The 20,859-nt window shown below is 38.0% G+C and overlaps 1 protein-coding gene across 3 annotated transcripts in view; it reads left to right on the top strand.

The window, feature by feature from the left end:
* Positions 1–20,859, top strand: part of LOC121673288 (mRNA-capping enzyme) — a 172,218-nt gene that overhangs the window by 96,957 nt on the left and 54,402 nt on the right. For 2 of the 3 annotated variants that reach the window (XM_042046479.1, XM_042046481.1), the window contains exon 13: positions 12,706–12,806. The exons of the other annotated variant lie outside the window; for it this stretch is intronic. In XM_042046479.1, the coding sequence (XP_041902413.1) occupies positions 12,706–12,806 (101 nt within the window). The remainder of the gene's footprint in view (positions 1–12,705; positions 12,807–20,859) is intronic. 3 annotated transcript variants of the gene reach the window in all.

Genomic DNA, 20,859 nt, shown 5'->3' with positions numbered 1-20,859 from the left:
TTTCTCCTTATGTTCAGATTAGCTAAAAGCTCCAGCCTACTGATTGCCTTTTGATGTAAGGCTTCATTCTTTTTTTTAAGATTGGCATTCCTCAGGAAGTATTTTGAAATATACTTTTGCATCTTTCTGTTTAGGGTTGGTAGTTTTCATTAATCTTCCTGGGCTCCGAGGGGATTTTCTGAAATGTTATTCCTGGTATACTGATTATCACTGTAGTTTACTAAAAATGTCAACAAAACTGATGCTGTGATGAAGCCTTAAATTCACAGGTTGGAGCTTGTGCAAATGTGGCCTCTAATATTGATAAATTACCCAGCTTCCAAATCGGGTTATTGCAGTGAGTCAGCCAAGAGCACTGCTGCTCAGTTCATGGAGGTTCTTTGTTATACCAGGGATGCTATGGCTGTTGGACTTGAAGCACTGACTACTTCCCGCTGATCCAGCCCAATTTTTGTGGGACTTCTAGGAGCCTTTGATCACAAACTAACTACCCACAAAGAAATAAGTCCTCTGAGAGACTGACTTCCTTTTCTCTCTGGTGTAAATTTAAGTGATAACTACACTTGGGTTGGGACAGAGGTGGTAACAATGAAAGGACAGAAGGTGAAGAGAGATTGCTGCCATTGGGTTTGAGAAATGAGAGAAGGTTTTGGCTGGTATGTACAACACTTTAAACGTGTAAAGAGGCATAAACAGTAGGGCTCATAAAACAAATGATGCAATGAAGCAACTACACTTATCACTTTAGACAATGAAAATTGATGTGTTCTCCAACATTACTGGCTTCATGTGACCAAGGCTTTTTTCACAGTAAGATTGTGAAAGGAAGATTAGAAGGAAGATGATCTCCCTAAGGGTCTTTCAAAGATCTGTTGTGTCGCTGGGGCAGAGAGAAGAATAATAAGCATTGCTTTAAGAGAGAAAAAGAACAGGAAAACCAGTAAAGGAGTGAGCCAGGAGTGCTCCTGTATTATCTTGGTTCTCCCAACAGTTTACTTCGGAGTTCTCCCATCATCCTTTGTCAGCAACTTCTGTTGCTATGAATTAAGAACTGAAGTCTTAAACAGCTCCCGGGAGATGAATTTGGATAGAGTCGTGTTAAACATACAATAGAAAGAGAAAATTAACACTTAAAATTTGAAGTGCTATCAGCTCCAGAATAGTTTTGCAAAGGTTATTGTTTGTACACACTGAAAGCATCAGCTGAACATTGTCATGGTATCTAGCAATACCATTGTCCAAAGGTTTTTCCATTTGCTTTCTAAATGTCAATTAGTGCTGACTCAAAACAATACAAATCATCTAATAAATAAAACAATTAAAATTGCTCCTGCCTTTTACGGTCCACACCATGGCTTGTCATTCCAAACATTGCATTTCTGTTAGATATATTAATACCTATTTAGTTCTGAAAGAATAGCAGATGAAAAGCAGCATTAGTGATCTCAAATGTTCTTATCTAAAGAATGTTTGAATCTTTCAGATATGTAGTAATATAATGACTTCAAGAAGAGTGTCTGAATCTGAAAATACAGAGAGCAGCGTAAAATCTTGTAAGGGAACTTGCATTGGAAGTACCCAAGTTCTACATATATTCAGTGAGGTGGAGCAAGTCCTAGGGAGTCCTCTCCACCTAAATTAGGTAAGTAAACATGTGCAGAGCTTCAGATCTGTCTCCATTCACCATGTGGGAAACAGGTGCTTATTGGAGAGATGTTTTATTTAGTGCTTAGAGCACCAGCGTCACTGTTGTGCCTAAATTAGACTGGATTTCACAATCTGCAAGGATTATGACCTCCTTAAAAGTAATTAAAGGTAAACATAACTTTTGGACTTAGTGCGAAGCTAATTCCTGTAGTTTTTAGCAAGGATGTGTGGAAATATTCAAGAGAAGGGCTTCCTGATCACATGAGAGGAAGTGACTGATTGTTTTGGGCAAGAAGGTGGATGGAAATGAAGGAAGATTGATTTCAGTCCATATATCATAGGATCTTTTAGAGATCAGGGTGAAACTCTAACTCTCATCTGTTTATGGACAGTTGTCTTAAGCCATTTAGCTTCTTACCTCTGGGCTTGTTTATCTGTTTCTAGACAAGTAGAAATTAACACTGTATGGCTGAGGAAAAGTTATGTAGATATGAGCTTTTCCATTATATTAATTTCTGGTTAAGGCTATTAATGAGTTGTGAAGCTGAATTTGAAAGAAAATTTCATCTGGAGAAGTAAATACAATAGTTCTTGGTGACAGTTTACACTGATGCTACATGCTGAGGCCATCTCAGTTCAACGTGGTGATATAAAGTGAAACACAGAGTGAAATAGAGTGATGGGAGGCAAATTGAGGTATCTTGAGAGTTTCTATTGTTGTGTTAATTGTTCAGAAGACTTACATAGCCTGTATGTAATGAGGTTATAGATGAGGTTAGTGATGATGAAAAATAAGAAGATTACAAAATAATCAGTAGCAATATAAATCCAGTATCTTAAGCAGCAACCATGGATCATCACGAGTTCCTTTGACCATGGGCACTATAGTTCTGTTGTCAGGAGATTTATTTGTGACATAGGTGGAAGTATGTAGCTCTTCAACAGTTACCTTAATTTGCCAAAAGTAGAGTTTATAATCCAAGTCAGACACCAGTTGGTCCATTTTGGATCATATATACATTAGCCAATGATTTGAAGCCATTTACTTTTTTGGTTTTGCTTCAAACCCAAATATTGGAGTTTCTAGGTCCAGATCATTACATTCAGTGAAAGGGCAGAGCTGACCAAAAATAGGTTTCTGCTGCTTCTAGTAATGTGCTGGGGGGAGGAGGGAAAAAAATTTGTGGCTGCTACATTCTGATTGCTATAAATATAGGGCTTTGGCTGTGATCTGAACTTCATTTATCAAATATTAATAGGATTAATATGTAAATGATGTTAGTTATGAATAAAATGTTCTCATATTTTTCTGCTTGCTTAATGGAATATTGAGAAAAGCTATTAGTATAGCTGTGAAACAAGATGTTTAATGAAGCTGGAGGTACAAAGCTAAATTAAAGTGCAAGAGGAGAAGATGTTTAGCCCACTAATTACCAAAGAAGTCCAGTATAAATATTGCATTAGCTTGAGGATCAGAGGCACTTTTGGAAAAAGCAGTTTTCTATTAACATATTAACAAAATAATTTCTGTATTCAGGTTAACCTTCTAAACCTGATTTGCATTCAAGTGTTAAAATCCTTAGCATAAAACATAATCTAACAGTATTTAAATGGGTGCATGTTTTGCTTCTTGGTCTGGTATGACAGTTAAGCTTAATATTTCATGGGTAATTTTGATTATAATATTTTCGATTCTACTTCATATAGCTTCAAGTCACATTTTCATAAAATACAATAACATTTTCTTGAACAGCTCTTCCAGAACAGCTATTGACAGCTAATCGGTCCTAATGCATTAAAAAGTGTCATTCCTACTTAGTTCTTAGTTTCTAAAGGAAAAATTTCTGGAATACAGATGTGATTGTGTCTTAAAACATGTTAATTTTTCCTTTTTTTGATTTTTAAAGTGGAGGAATGGAAGAATTAGCACAAATTTGTTTGACTACATGGAATTAAAGCATCATGGAGACTTCACTGTCAAGTAATGAGTTATTTAAAACTGTTATCTGGAGTTGGCTCTATCGTCCTTTTGGCTTAACCATGGCCCCTAAGTTGGATGAGCTTAGCCAAGGAACTTGTCTTTTCCCCATCTTTTTGAGCCTCTGAGGTTACTGTTGCATATTTGCTTTCAATGATGTGACAGCATTACTTTGTATAATGTCTGGAATTCCTTAGCAACCTTATTTTCAAGCTGATCAAATATTTGTTGAGCATCAATGTGTCTGTTCTGATCAAATCACTGAACCAGGCAAAAAGCTGATGTTTAGTGAGGACTGCAGCTCTTTGATTTTTCGGGTGGTTCAAATCAGTAATTTAGGACACTAAGCATTAAAAGGAGCATTTATTAATTTCTTTTAGTTAAAAGAGTTTTTTGAAGGGAAGGAATTAGGATTTTTTTTTTTTTGGGTCATCTTTTGGTTAGGGTATCATGGCCATCTCTCCATGGTTGGACACAAGTTGCGCTTAGCGGAGGGTTTGGTACAATACATGAAAACTGTCTGTGTGAAATTGGAAAGCATTTGGATTGTATTTTGGAGCTGTACAAAGTTTGCAGCCATTTTGTGTTCTTACATATTTTCCATTCAGTGTTTAGCTTCTTGTGTTTTGCCTCAACTATGAAAATGCCTTTCAGAACTGACAGGTGTTTGGAAAGTACCAGTGTTTATTCAAGAGTTTCTCTTAGCCTGAACACTCTCAGGCGTACTACAAATCACATCTCCCTGTATTTCCTTTACAAATATAGGAACAGTTGACTCACATTTATTAAAAGAATTGCCTGCTTTACTATTTTCAGACTTTATACACAAATTATGTCAAATGTCTACAAGAAAGTAATCAGTATTTGGAGCACTTGATTTGTTTTTATCAAGAACAAAGGAATCCTGATAATCTTTGAGACACTGAGTGCCATTGAAGAGATTTTTTTTAAAGCACCTTTTTTCAGTGGAAATTATTCATCTTTCCCTTGCTGACCTGCATTTGTCAAAAGTTTCATCTATTGCATTCATTTATAGAAGTTTCTTAGGTACCTCTGAATTCTTCAGACTTTCTAAGAGTTCTTTTTCTACCTCTGTGGTATGTGGAATGTATTTGGCAAAGGCAGATAGTCAGTTTGGCCGGCTCTGATGTATTTTAAATAAGTAAATACGATGGTTTAGTGCAAGAATGAACAATAATATTTTTCTCTTACTGTCTGATGTTTGGTCTAAGTAGATAGTGATGTCCAGGTGTTTATTTCCAATGTCCACTTCAGATCAATGCACTAATTTTAGTCACTTTTTCTGTGTATTAGTCTTTGTAATCACACACCCTGTTTGAATTTGGAGGCTTTTGGTCTTGGACATTTTTCTCCTTTATCTCCTAGACCACCAACATACAAAGTAGCTTTCTCTGTGGGTGTGATAGATAATCTCTGAAGCTTGTGTGCTGATGACCAGTGATCACCACCAAACACCATAAATGCCATAGTGTACAACACTGTTTGCCTTCACCTCCGAGGATGTGAGTTAGCAATGAGCCCACTGCTCTCAAAGCAGTTTCCTCAAATAACCTGTTTGCCTCTGACTTCAGTAAGAAAAGCTGGACTTTCTGCTCCTCAGCCAGGAAGTGTAGTGGGCTTGTGACCAGACTAGTATATCCCTTTCTTCCAATTCTCAGTGTCCTGCTCAATGTACAGCAAGAACAAGCATTAATCACATTTACCTGTCAATGACCAGGAAACTTCTGGTGCCACATTCCCATTTGCTTAGCTTTTTCCCAGGCAAAGAAAATAGAATACATGAGGAGTTGCAGTGATGGTCTGTGGGAACTATGGGGAGGTTGTAAGTTGTTTGTTTGGGCACTTTGAGGAACAGAAGGAGTTGGAACTGAGAAGGGAAGCTGGAAGGGACAGAAGGCACAATTTTTGAAGCAGCTAAGGGTCGCAGTTTAACTGCTGGTGAGAGAACTTATTTCCTCTTGTAGATGTTAGTGACTTGTGTTTGGTTGTGTTTAGGGTTTTTCGGGGTTTTTTTGGTGGTGGTTTTTGTTTTGTTTTGTTTTTTGTTTTGATTTTTTTTGGGTTTTTTTTGGTTGGTTGGTTTTTTTTGGTTTGTTTTTGTTTGGGTTGGGTTTGTTGTTGTTGGTTTTGGTTTTTGTTTGGTTTTGGTTTGGTTTTGTTTTGTTTGTTTGTTTTTTGGGGGTTTTTTGGTGGCAGTTAAAGAAGGGTTTAAGGGTTTTAATGGTAGTGTTGGGATTTTGCATATGTTTTTATGGTCATGTTGTTAATATTTTGAACTTTTTCAGCAAACTTTCCTGTTTTCCTGAAAAATCAGTCATGTAGGCTAAGCTGGATCATTTGATCTTATGATGGTGCTTGAATACAGACAAATGTGGGCTGTATTTCCAGGAGTAAGTGTATTAAGTCCCAGCTAAAGGCATGAATCTGAAAAGAATGATTTCCGCTAGTTATCAACACCTCTCAGTGCAATGCAGAAGAACACAAATACACTTTGTGTACTGCTGTATGTGTAAGCCATGGAAAGAATATTGGAATAGTAGGTTCAGTTCTGTTGCCTACTCTTATAAAGGTTTTTGTGAAATTACACTATGACAATGTGTACGTTACTGGGAAATTACCCATGCAGTGAGACTCAGACTTACTCATGTTATCTTAAAAAGGGAAGTAATTACATGGAGAGCCAGGCTTCAGTCTAAAGTAAGGCATTACACAAGACTCAGTGTAGAAGTAAGCAATTTTAAACAGAGGTGTAATAAATGGCTGTGGCAACTTCCCTAAGATACGTGTTGTGATTTCTTCATTATATGGTATCTTTCATAAAGGTGTGTTGTATTTTGAAATAGGGATTATAAACTTGATGTAAACATTATTTTAGTTTGGATGGGAGTTATAAGATTGATATAAACATCATTGTTCAAGTTTCTCTGTCCTATATGCAACAGAGCTGACTCAATGAGCCTGGTAATGGTTTGCAGTCTTAAAAATCTATGAATATACAATTGAGTCAATGGTTGCCTTTGATCTTGTGGTCTCCTGATCCATTGCTGTGATGTGTTCACATAATCTGTCAACAGTGTTAGCAACTTCTGTGTCTTCAGCTCATTTCTTTATAAAGTCTAGCCTGAAATGATTGATTATAATAAATCCTTTTAGTTCTTTAAAATGATCCAGAGTCTGTAGTGCAAGAAAATAAAAACACATTTTGGGTAATTATTCTGTCTTTATGTTTACCCAGCTGAATGCAAACTATTAGATTGGACAGGCCAGCAGCTGCTCTATGGATTAAGAGGCCTCAGAATTAAGTAGAGCTCTTCAGATAAAACATTTAACCCTGTTTTGCATGGTAAGAGGAGCAGATTTGTTGCCATTATAGGTTTGTTGTAGTTAAGTTTTATATTTAGTAGTTAAGTTTTATATTTAATATTTATGTTTCTTGTTCAAGGATACTTAATTGCACTTTATTACATTTTCAGTGTGGTTAGATGCTAACATCATTTGCAATGTGGCAAACTACATTTAATAATTTAAAAGAACTCCAGTAGATTCCCACTAGCTGTCTTGGTTAACCCCTTGCCCCTCCCATCTGCTCTGCCCTCACTCCTCAAAGGTACTCAACCTTCCATACCTCTTGGGCAAGCATGACAATGCAAACAAACCTTCCCTGACCTTTCTGCGCCCTTTATTTTAGCTTTCTTTCTAATTTGGTGTGTGCCTGCAGCTGCCAGCTTTGCAGCCCTTCGGATACTTTGCAGGGCTAGGTCTGACCAGTTTACTGAGGAGAAATTAGAGCTGACAAGCAGCAGCACTGTGCCACTTCGGAGAAGAGAAAGAACTGGATTATTTGCTGGCTTCCTGTCATTTGGAAGGAGTGAGGGAAGATACGGAGGAAGGGAAATGTAATGTGGCCTGTGTTAGCTGCTGCTTGCACTTCAGGAGGATGGTGTTTAATAAGGGTTATGGGAGGTAGAGCTGGCTGATTAGACTTTGTAGGATAGTGAGACATCCACCCTTGTAAAGGAAACCTTCTTTTCCTCTTCTTGATGAGGCACGAACTTCTCTCTTGATCATCCCACCACCTCTTCCTTTTCAGTCGCTAGGAGAAGCCGTTTATTTTGTCTAGACTTTAGGCTGAAGTCACTCAGTCTTCCAGGTGGGTGTCTTCATGGTGAGTCAACACCACCCCACACCCCAGACTGCCTGCCCAGAATGCAGTCCCAGAAACTAACCCCGCTCTTCCTCCTACAAAATACTAAGCAGAAACATCTATCCCATGTGGAAGCAGCTATTTGGAGTTAAAGTTTATCCTCATTATGGGCCTCTGATACCTCCACTGTCTAGGCTTTCTGCTTTCTGCTGTGCCATCCATTGAATGCAAATGCTGACACATGGCTTTAGGCTAATCCCAAACCTGTGTGTGAGACTATATGCAATTGACAAGAAATGTGTCGGAAAAGTTAAGATAACAGAACTTGAGGTTTGGAGGGCCAGCCTTTCTCTTGATTCGATGGGAGAGGAGAAAAGAGTGCCCCCCCCCCGCCCCGGGCAGCTGTGGAGGAAGGGGGAACTAGACTTAGTACTCTGGGACAGGGCAGGGGATTGAGGTTCAGCATGACCAGCAACCCATCACTTTGCCCTGCAGTGCTAAAATGGTTCTAACAGGGGTCTAATAAAACCCTGATAGTGGTTTGACTAGACCCACTTGAGCCCACTGAGTCTGAGGTGAGAAATCAATGGGTTTAGCAGCCTAAGAGGGATGCCTGAGGATGTGCTTTCTGTTGAGCTGTCTTCAGTGATGATTCTTCATCCCAGGGTGTTGGATGTGCATCTGAGTTTTAGGGTCATTATTCTTTTCTTGCCTGAAGTTCAGGATCTTCATAGTAGGGGCACATATGCGACTCTACTTCTGACACATTTGTTATCCCTGATCTTCATCTTCTTCATGAAAGTAAGGGCCTGAGGTTTTGCCAGCAGAGAATGGTCACAGAAGATAGGGCATTTATATGATGACTACTACTAATACTACTACTACTACTGCTGCTGCTACTAAAAAGATAGAAGAAATGTTGGGTAGATGGTGAGTGAATGTAAAAAGGTATAAAAAAGAAAGTAAAAATTGGAGAGCTTAGGGGTCATAGCCAACTGAAGGCACTGATACCCTTATTTCTTTGAAGCAGCAGTTCAGGATGTTGCAGGATATCTTCACAGCTCAGGTTTGTTTGTGCTCCGTAGGTGCAAGGTAGCAGTGCAGTGGAACAGCCTTTGCCTTGGCCTCTGGTGTCTGTACTTCGGTGTGAAGGGCATTAGGGTGTGTCCTTGAAGTGAAACTTCAAGTTTGGTTTTACATTGATGGAATCCAGTTTGCACGCACCAGAGCTGCCCAGCCATTGCAACTAAAGTATAGGAAATGAGAACAACTGGGGGATTTGTTTTGAATGTTCGTTGTTTTTGCAAACTAAAATGCACCCAATATGGTTGCTAAAAGAACAAGCAAGCAAAGAGAGACACAGTTTTGTAGAATAATTTAGATTGGAAGGGACTTCAGGAGGTCACCTAGTCCAATCCTTTAAAGCTATTTGAGACAGTTTCTGATTTGTCAATGTAACTTTTTGGTTTGGAGCTCTAATTTTTGTGCTTAGACTAGATTGACAGGTTTCAGATTGAAGCATGAACTTTGTATTTGAGATGATAGGGGATCTGATACGTTTTAGAAGTAGTCGTGTACATACATATTTGTTGGGGAGTGGTGGTGAGGATTCATTGCTATGAATGCTATATTTAAAATGCTAGGGTGTAGTTCGATCTCAAACAGATTGCTTCACATTTTGGTTTGGAGTTAAAATAAAGAGTAACTTCACGCAGAACAGGTCTGCAGTATGCAGTGATTCATCTAAGGTGAAGTTTTCACATATTTAACAAGCAGAATTCTTGTTTGGCTTCAGCTCATGTTTAAAGAAATTGATTTAGCACTTAGCATTCAAACTCAATAACTTACTAGTGCTGTCTTGTGTATGTGAACTCACTTGTTACAAAAACTAATCTCTTTCTTAGGGATTATTAATATGGCCTTTGAATGAATTCTCCTTTTGAGCAAGACTTCTGTGAATTTCTCTCTTTCATGTTAACAGAAGAAGTTGGGGGAGGCCTAGGAGGGGCTGTATAAATTGTTCTTAGTATGAGGTTTGAATTCTGATGGCTTATCTAAGGCTTTGTAACCGTTTCTGAAAGATATCTGTAATTTATCTGTTACCTTTACCAGGTGTTTGGTATTAACATATTGCTGCAAAGTGACAAGGCTGTTATTTGACAATGGTCAAAACGAAATGTAATAGTCAAAAGGGTATCCTTTTTGTCATTACTTTCTAAGTGAGATACCTTTGACTAATTTGAAGTGTGGTAGAGATTATTTTTTTATTGCTAGAAAAAAATGTTTATCTGAGACCTGTCTCACACTATGCTGGTTCTAGAGGTAAAGAAATAAGTCCATCTTAATGAACGAATCCTCCCCCATTCCCTTCAAGCAAGCCAGCCTGTTAATTTTAAACTTGAGTCAGAATTGTGGATCCTGCAGTGTAATTACAGGTATGCAGATATCTTCTGTCAAAACATTGCTTTTCACTACTGATCTTGGAATAGTTGTTCCTATCTGTTACGAAGTTGGTTTCTTACTAACTTTTAGGAGGATGTAACCTGTCAGTCTAGGAAAAAGAGTTTGAAAAAATTCGATAGTAGATCCTATGTGAAAAGTATACCTTAGTACCTAAGTGTGTGAGGGTAGAAAATACAATACCAATTTTAAAAAAATGAAGGTGGGGACAGGTATCATGGAAGGTCAGAGAAGAAATAAGTCCTGTAAGCTTGGTATCTGGACTGGGCAAAGGAGTAGAAGCAATAAGGAATACAGAAGTTGGTGTCTGGGTGAACATGATTGATACAGTTGGTGGAAATTACATACCTTTTTGAAAGGAAGGTTATACCTCTCCAACAAAGGGTTCAAAAGGGTTCATATGGTCTTTCTTGCCAAGACTTCCAGAAAGCCTCTTGTTGAAATTTTCTTGAAGAAACTAAAGGAATGTGAGACTTAAAAGGTTCTTGCACAGATAGCTAATTGGTTAAAAAGTAGGAGTGAAGGGATGGGGTACTGTTCAGTCCTCACCAGGGAAGGGAGTCACCTGTACTGCATGTAAGCAAGTATGAAAATTGGATGAACCATTGAGTGATGTTTTCTTGATGGATCAGCAAAGGCTGGTCCTAAATTTGGAGAATTATAGTAAGCTCTTACAAGACTAGGTGGCTGAGAGTGATAAAAGAGTGCATAAACTTTTATGTAGAGTAATATAAGTGGAGAAGAAAATTCTAACAGTACATGTAAAATGATAGCCTCTGAGCTGAGTGCATTTCTGTGCATATAGAGGCATATGAAACCATGAGTCACATGGAAACAATGGGGTTTGATTGTTAAGCATCTCTCTTAGTATGATCCCTAGAAAGTGCAAGTCTTCAAAAAGAACAAAAACTTCTTCAAAATAAACAAAAGGTGGTGTTTTTATTCCTGCAAGGTAGTCAGGCTGTGAGTGAAAGGTTGTACCATGGGCTTTAACAGCTGATGGAGGTTTACACGGTCTTACTGGGGAACTATACAAGCTCATGCAGAGAAACTGAAAATAACTAAATATATAGGAATCACATTTGAATCACATCTACATCAGGAAGTCCCTGAGCTTCAAAATGGATAGTTTCTCAAAGAGTAGTAGTAGAAAATATACGTAATTGCCTTGCGTTTCATCTTCCCTGAGCACATGCTGTTGGCTATTGTCAGAGTCAGGATAGAAGACCTCTGGTGAGGAAGGTTTTCTATAGATCAGATGTAGCTTTTCCTCAGAGTTTCAGTGCCATCACTTAAAGAGGTTGGTCCATCTTTTTTGCATCATTAAGAATTAATGACCATCTTTTCATCAAGAAATGATAAGTAAGATATGCTGCATTTGTTTTGGAAAGAGTAACTTTACATTCTCCCATTAGAAAACAGAAAATTCATCTGCTTTTGTCATTTTAGATTTAGAACTGTTAGGTTTATCATCAATAAAGTCTGTTTTTTGAAAATATTTAACACAGCATGAGTGAAGTGTGATGATGATGACTGTTGTGTTACCAAAAGACAGTGGATAGTTTTATTTTTCATATAAAATTCCATAAATTTTTCACTGTGTATAAATAAAGATGTAAAATTTCTCATTCTATGCATCTCCAAATTATTCTTTTACTTTTGCCCTATTCATGTTTGTTCTGATTTTCTCCATTGCCATGAAAGATATTCTGGTAAGGAAAGGGTCAAGAAGTTAACTCTCACTGATAGCTGGGGATGAACAAAATGGCAGCTTAGTAAATGAAAGCAGATGATAGGAGAGACCATGAGAAACTAAAGCTCCAATTTAAGAGAAAATTGTTCCTTTCAAATTGTGATTCAAATGTGTACTCTCTCTCTTTAGCAAGAGATACTCCCTTATTTATGTTCCTGTATATCATGGTGTTCTTTAATCTTTACGTAACTTAAATTCCTTTGCTGTGAAAGAACATGTTTCTGATGAGTCCTTCTGATAGGTGGCAGTATGGTGGCTTCTGGCTTTTTCATGTTGTGTCAGCCAACAGCATGGATAACAAAAATATTGTTCATTAAATTGTTCCAAAATGTTGAGATTATTTTAAATGTATCTCTTCTGTATGTGCTATCAGTGTTTTCATTTCTTTCTGTGCTGGCTTATTTTCTTTCTTGAAATTTTCCATTAGCCAGAGAGAGATAATGAAGTATGCTAATTTTTATTTCCATTCTCAGCTTTTTATTATATGCAATGGCATAGCTACAGTGCTAAGCAGTTTTAAAAGGCAGAAGCAAATAAAGTAGTGAAGCACAACTACCTCCATGGTAATGGTGTTCATTGTTTCAGTCACTAAGTATTGTAATTCATTAGAGACAGCTAATAGAGTCTGAAAGGCTGAATTGTTACTTTTAAAACCAGTGAAAACCAATAAGCATAATTAAACTGCATTTTAATTTACTTCAGAAATACAAGCCTGGTCGATGTGATGATATTTTGAAATGGAAGCCACCCAGCCTGAACTCTGTTGATTTTCGTCTAAAGATAACAAGAATTGGTGGAGAGGGGTAGGTAATCTCTTCCCTTTTTAAATCTGTAACACTCATGTGAATGTCCCTAATCTCTCCTCTAGTATTTCTTGACACTTCCTGGGGCTAAGCATTTCTATATTTGCTAGAAATTGTTCATTCAAAATACAAGCAACTGTTGTAATTAGTGTTGTACTGAAAACAATGGCAGATGTTTATGTTGTGAATTTACTCATTCTTAATTTAAATTTCTTCAAATTTCTGAAAAAAAAGTCCCATTTGGATTTGGCACTAGCCTGTATGTTTTTAAGAGTGGGCAGCCTGTATTAGCTTAAATTCCTAAAACTATTTTTCATTGATTTTAGACAAAATAATAACAACCTAAGATTTCTTCTACTTTAGAATTGTGCACAGTGACAAACAGGACTTCTTTTCTTAGAGAAAAAAAACAAGGCCTGACATTTTTACTTGTTAGGCATTCTTTGGTATTGTCTTCAAAACCATTAAAATCTTAATAAAAACCAGTGAGTTCTAATGGCAGAAGACATGAAAATCTTTACATTGGTCCTATGTACTATTTGCCTAGTTCAGTCACTGCACATATTAAATAGGAGTTATTTCCATGTTTAGTTGTGCTAGGGAGGGGAAGGGAAGGACTGAATACTAGATTAAGCTTGGTTTGGAAAAGACTTTGTTTAAAATTAAATTAATGATGATTAGGTGGCTTAGTGTTTTAACATCTGGGACTCATTTCAATTGACAGTGTGAAATGCTGACATTTAACTTCCCGTTTTTTTGGTGCCACAGGCAACTCAATATAATTAAACAATTAATTCATATATTGCTTGCATATTCCAGAGTGCTAATAATGGTCCATTTAACTTTTAGACATCTGCATGTCACGTTAATGAAAACATTTGGTGAATAGAGAGAATCTTAAGGATACAGGGTTTTTTCTGCAAAAGATACTCAACTGATAAATTCTCACTGTTTCATGAGGTCAGAGTTATCTGTTCAAATTTTTGTCGTTGAAAATGCAATATTAAGTCCTCAGTAACAACATAACTATTTCAGAGAATAGACAGAAATACTTTGTTTTACTTCAGATAATCAGCTCATTACAACATTTTATGTTTGTTTGCAATTTATTTAAGTCACAGGATAATGTAATATGAAAGATTTATGTAAAAAATCTTTTAAAAATCTTTTAAAAATTGCCCATTATTTGATAGGAAGGTTATTCTCATTGCGAGTATTCTTATGACTTCTGCTGGAGTTTACAAATATACAGAACTAGCTTGTGATTCAGAAACAAAATGCAACACATTTTTCATTTCACCTTAATAAAGGAGTATTGGTTGATTAGTTATCTCTGATTTCAAATACAAAACTGTCAGTGCTGTTGTGTTATGTTTAATATGTTACATCATAGATTATTTGATGGGAACGTGAAAAGGTTATAAAATATGAGCCAGCAAAAAGCTATTTCTAAAAAGTTAGTAACAAATTATTAAAGAATGCCTGATCCATTGTAGAATTGAAATCACTTTCAAGCATTTAGAAAAGTTCTATCATATTTCAGCTATGTGAAAAGGAGAGCAGTTCTTATATTATGGAAATAACTGAATTACCCTGTAAATAATGTAATATTTAAATATATCAGTGTTTATGCTGCTCTCACGTGCATATAGAAAATTCTAGAAATCTGATATTTAATAAAGTACAGTTCTTCCAGGTAAGTTTTACTCCATCATGCATGACAATTGACTGCTACTAGTAATTTAAGTGCATTCATCCAACAAAAATAAAATTTAATGATGCATGGGGCAAAAAATAATAACTTGGTACTCTTAGGAGAGAGGTATTTATTTAAATACTGTCCTATGAAACAGTAGCTTCTGCCCAGTGAAACACAGACTGTGAATGAATACTCCAGATTTGCCTGCTTCAGTTGTTACTTTGGGTAAAATCTAAACTCATTTGAAGAAACTTCAGAATAAAACAGATTTTGAAACTGTTGACTAGAGTTTTAAAAGAAGCATCTTTAATTTTAGACTGTATAAAGACAGTTCCTGAGTTCTGAGCACTAACTAAAATTCTGTTTGATTTGATGAACTGTCTTGCTACTGCAGTTCTAGTGTGACAACGTTAGGCTTCCTGCCTCCTCTCACCACACTAAGATAAAAAGCAAGCATTGATACTGGTTTCAACTTTTTAGGTAAAGAAAATTTTCTTCTTCAGTAGTCCTAAAAGGAATTACAGCATTACAGAACGGGTAAGATTGGGAGGGGACCACAGTGGGTTGATCATCTGGTTCAACCTCCCTGCTCAACCAGTCATTCTAGAGCTCACGGCACAGGATTGCATCCAGATGGTTCTTGAATATCTCCAGTGAAGGAGACTCCACAGCCTCTCTGGGCAATCTGTTCCAGTGCTTGGTCACTCACACAGTAAGGAAGCTCTTCCTCATGTTCAGATGGAACTTCCTGTGCATCAGTTTCTGCCCACTGCCTCTTGTCCTATTGCTTGACAGCACAAGAAAAGCCTGGCTCCAGCCTCTGACAGCTTTCCTTCAGATACCTGCAGGCACTGGTGAGGTCCCCTCTCAGTCTTCTCTTCTTGAGGCTAAAAAGGCCCAGCTTCCCTTAGCCTTTCCTCATAAGAGAGATGCTCCAGTCTCTCAGTCATGTTTGTTGCCCTCCACCGGACCTGCTCCAGGAGCTCCAGGTCTCTCTTGTACTGAGGAGCCCAGAACTGGGCACAGCACTCCAGGTGTGGCCTCACCAGGGCTGAGTAGAGGGACTGGATCACCTCCCCTGACCTGGTGGCAATGCTCTTCCTGATGCACCCCAGGATGCCGTTGACCTTCTTGGCCCCAAGGATACACTGCTGGTTCATGGACAGCTTGTGCTCCACCAGAGCTCCCAGGTCCTTCTTTGCAGAGCTGCTTTCCAGCAGATCAGCCCCAAGCCTGTAATGGTGCATGGAGTTATTCCTCCCCAATGTGGAGGACCCTGCATTTGCCTTTGTTGAATTTCAGAAGGTTCCTCTCTCCACCCTGTTGAGGTCCTTCTGAAGGGCTGCACAGCCGTCTGGGGTATCAGCCACTCCTCCAGCTTTGTGTCATCAGTGAACTTGCTGAGGAGGCCTCTGCCCCTCCATCCAAGTAATGGAGGAGTAAGTTAAACAATACTGGGCCCACTACTGAACCTTGGGGGACACCAACCACTAGTGGCAGGCCTCCAGCCAGACCTTGTGCCACTGATCACGACCCTCTGGGATCTGAATCACTCTGGGATTCAGCCAGTAAATCTGTCGGGGATTTGACAGCAAAATACTGCAGATGTGGTTGAAGTACTGGTACAGAGTTTACAGAAGTCGCATGTTGTTTTGGCACAGTTAGGCAAATAACATGTTTACAGTAATTGAAGGTGTGCCTTTGTATTGATCTCCTACAGACAAATATGGAACCCAAGTTAAAGTATTGATCTCAAATACTTAACAGCTTGAAACAATGTGAAGAGGGATTGTCTGTAATTTCCAAGTCCTCTGTTCTGATTTACAGGCTCATCTTTAAATCTTGAAATGCAGACATAACTAAACCTGTGCTACAGTAGTGTGCGATCTTATCACAGTTTACAGCCTGGGCAGTAGTGATACAAACTGAACCAATTCACAAAGCTCCAACCATGCAGCCCTTGCATTTATAGTTTCCTGCTCACTCAAATAGTGGAAAAAAGCATATAGGTGCATTATTTATTCAATAGGATGAGATTAGAGTTCTGTCAGCTGTTGGACATGTCTTTTAGATAGCATATGTAATTGAGATCCTGAAAAATTGTAAACAATCTTGTGCATTTTTCATCTGAATAAAGGAGTTACCTCTGGGGAGTTTGCCAGATTTTAGTCAGTGTGATTATTTTCCATCTATGTAAATTCCCCTGTGTTTTCATTTCATTTCCATCCATAGATCAGTCTGCAATAGAAATGTTAACTGCAAAATAGTTGCTATTTCACCCCAGATGTAGTCCTGTTATGGATGAATGACCGATTGTTTTTTTCTGGGCTTCAGTTATTTCACTCTTGATATTGGAGGGAGTTTTACCATTGAATTAAAAAGGATTGGTCTTACGATCTGTGAAGTACTTTTAGAATAAGCCTGATAAAGATGAAGACTGCATAACAAAGAATAAACATAAAGAAAAAAGATACTATTGCATCCCAAAGAAAGGCAGGGTTTCTGTAACCTCAGTGACCTAATACTGACACTCCTGCTCAGTGCACATATTTGAAAGAAATTGCATTGTTGCACCTTAGTGAGTTACATCTTATCGGCTGAGCCTTGGTAATTGTCCCCTGTATATTATCATAGTACAGCCTTTCCAAGCGTCAGGATGATGGTTACATTAACTCTTTTTGTGTTGTGTTTGCAAGAATTTCAATTTGTGCTCTCTCTCAATCTCTTCTCATTACATCAATGTAGTTAGTCTTAGTTAAAAAACCCCACCAAAACCACTAACACAGAAGTCCTGCAATAACAACCGTCAGTTAAACAAGAGAGTACTGTATTTTTTGTCTCTTGTGAAACACAGCAGTTGCACTGAAAAGCCCACACATTAGATGTGTTTTACAGAGGTTGTCTCACTTCCCAGCACTTCTCTTTCATTTCAGATTTATTAGAACAATGGTCTCATGAATAACAGCACCTTGTGTTTTCCTAAATTATGATGATGCTCAGAAAAAAATGAAATAAAAGGGTCTTAAGCACATTAACTACAGTTCCCAATGACCTATGAGTTAAATAACATTATCAGTAGAGAATGTGAAGGATATTTATTTGCTGTGTGCAGTATCTCATATTACAGGGAAGTCTGCTTTTTAGTAGTAGAGATGCTTTTTCTCAAGATGTCTGACTTACGAATATTTCTTAAAAAACCTAAAAACCTCGAACTAGCTCTGAGTCTTATTTAAATGTCACAAATATCAACTGAAAATGTCTCATAGTACCATATTTCTGGTAGCTTCCATAATCAGAATTTCTTAAATGTCCATGCTTCCTTTTACAGATTTTTAATTAGCCCGTGCAAGTCCCTTAATTTTATCTGAATCAGGCTGCTAAAATCAAATCACAAGCAAAGTTTTGGCTTTATTTGCTTTGAATTAATGCCTTACAGGGTCAATATGATATGATTTCAAATCACAGGATAATATAAATTTTATCTAGTACCTTGAAGTGCTGGAAAACATCAAGGATTTTACTCATCTTTGAAGATATGCGCCTCTAAAAAAAATTTAGTGATCTGAAGTAGACATTAACTATTTATTAGTGTTAAGTTTGTATTTTTTTAATTGTATCCATTATTAACAAAACCATATGGGGAAAAAGCCAAACAAACAGTGTTTAGGCAAAGTTCTGTTTAGCTTGGACAACGTCAAGTAACAAAAAATGGGAGATAAAATACAATACATTCAAGGATAGTGGGGATATCCTTGGATACATTGGAAATTACAAATCAACAACTGGATATAGATACTATGACTACAGTCAAGTGGATGTCTTCTTGTTTTTTAGAAGTGATGTTTCCCTTTTTGTTTTATAAACTAAAAAGGACTGGGGGAGAAGAAGACCTGCAAATAGTTCAAAATGGCTGTGATGTTCTTGATTTGCTCTCATATAGCTACGTTTCTGTCCTTTTATATGCTAGTCTTCCTTACTCTTCTGCTTTGAAAAAAAAAAAATTAGTAACTGGCTGAAAAATCGTATGAGTTAATTGAATCAGCAAAGATAGCAGAACTGATGTGATAGTTTGTATGGCCTGGGTGTTGGTGCTCCTTCTCTTCCCATTCCCTATTTCATATGATACTGAAGTTGTTAGTTTGGGCTGTGAACTCTGCCTTCTCACCTGTTTGCAGAATGTCCATTATCAAAGAGCACAAACTTGTTCTTGCATGTGCCATCCATCACAGAGACTTTTACAAGTAATACCCTGGTGATAAAAATAATAGTTCCATGTTCCCCTAGTCTCCAAAGATCACAGTCAGTGTTGGGGCTGCATTGCTGTTGAGTATAGTGGAGTTATGAGGCAGAATGCAGATGAAGTTGTACAGCAATAATGGAACAAATAAGGACAAGATGTTGCAAATAGAGGCAAAGATGTGCAGTGTGGGGATGACAGCAGGCAGAGTGCAGGTTTGAATGTGTTAAGTGCATTTATAGCTGTACTGTTGTTAAAGGAAGCACATGTGCTTAGCAATTACTTACTTTTTGTGGATATGTGAGAGTTGCAAGTGAAAGTAAAGGAGTAATTTGCTTACCTATTACCTTCAAGTATTCAACTGATACTAGAGTTGATCTTCTGAAGAGGAAATGTAGGGGCATGGTTGTGCAAACAGATTGAAGAGGATGTTATGTGTAGAAAGAACAATGTGGTGGCACAGGAAGGGGAAGCCCAAATATCACCGTGGTAGAAATATGCATGTGCAGCTGCAACATTGGCATCACAAAGGAAACTGGTAGACAGACATTTTAGCCAAGTGCTGTGCTGTAAATATATATGCTGTATTGCTTATATGAGGATACTTAAAATCTTTTTGTAAAGCCTCAGGCTTTTAAAACTATTTTCAAAGTAAAGCTTTGAATCTAACCTCTATTTATACTCTAGTACACTGAACAAAATCTTGTAATTCCACAACTAGTACTCAGGATGCTCTTGGAATTTCTAATGTTGTATTTCAAAAATGAACTCAGCCTCATCTTTTTATATGTTCAAGTGGCAGCCTTGGGCAATCTCCATCTGTCAGATAATTATTCTACTTCAGCTACTCATTTCTCCAGATTTTTAAAAGCTTTGCCTCATGTAATCCTAAAATTATCTATATGCTTGCAGACTGGAATGTAAATGTAGCCTTGTATATTTTATAGACCCTGTTCCTTTTTCTTGAACTAGCTGCTGCCTTAAACTAGTCTTTCCAGTTGCTTGTGTCAGTTATCATCATGCTTATCCACTCTGTTAAGATCCATTTCTATCTTGAATGAGATCAAGAAAAGTTCCCAAATACCACGTCTTCAAAATTTTCTTATGTCCCATGTATTTATCTTTTCTAAGTTACATTTCGATAGATATTTTATTCCTCTTTGTCCATGTAGCTTAGATTTCTTCCTACTTGTGAATGTGGAAATGGAGGGCTGATGCCACCCCCAGCTAAACTACTGGAAGGCGGTAGAATCTAAAAGGAGTGAGAGAAGCAGGCAGTGAAGAAATTATATTGGACTTCAGAATGGTTGGCTTTGGCTTTTTCATGTAATAGAGGTGGTATCCCACATCAGGTCCCTTTGAACTGCAGAGAGGCCCAGGACAGCTGGTTGATCTTCAGGAACAGCTTCCTCAAATGCACAAGGACATACTCTTCCCTGTGCTAGAAGACAAGCAGGTTTGGGAAGCAGGTGCAGCTTGCTTGAATGGGGAATCCTAAGTCAACCTACCCAAAAAATGAAATGTATGGAATCCGTAAACAGTGACAGACCTCCTTGGAGAATGTAAAAACGGTGTCTGGGTGTAGAGGGAAGGAAGTAGGAAAGCCAAAACTCAGCTGAGTTGAAGGTGGGTCACTGATGTCTGTAGGTACCTTGTTAATGGAAGGAAGACTTAAGGAAATGGTGTGATGCTGATGCAGCACTAGACAGTGAAAAAGATACAAAAAGGCTGAGGGTACACACTGCAGCCTTTGCTTTGGCAAAGTCTATTCTCAGGCTTTTGAAGTCCCTGAACCTCATGGCAGAGTGCAGGGAAGTTGAAGTTAGGGACTACTAAGGCAAACTGGACCTCAGGATACTGGAAGGCAAAACGTTGGAATTGGGGCAAGAGTTAGCCCTTGGAGCAAAGGTGGCCAACTAATGTGATAGCTGGGCTGCAGTGGAGTAGATGATTCTTCACCTCTATTCAGCATGTGTGAGACTGCATGTGGAGTACTGTGTCTTGTTTGAAAAAGACATTTATACACTGGAGCAAGTCGAGTGGAGTGCCTCCAAGACCATTGGGGGATTGGAGAACATGACATACAGGGAAAGGCTGAGAGAACTGGGTTTCCTCTG

This window comes from Corvus kubaryi, unplaced genomic scaffold (assembly GCF_017639235.1).
Source record: "Corvus kubaryi isolate FWS band 111438036 unplaced genomic scaffold, C.kubaryi_AGA036_p1.0 65328, whole genome shotgun sequence".
Lineage (NCBI taxonomy): Eukaryota > Metazoa > Chordata > Aves > Passeriformes > Corvidae > Corvus > Corvus kubaryi.
The sequence above is the reverse complement of the archived record's forward strand: the minus strand, read 5'-3'. Positions and strand labels throughout refer to the sequence as shown.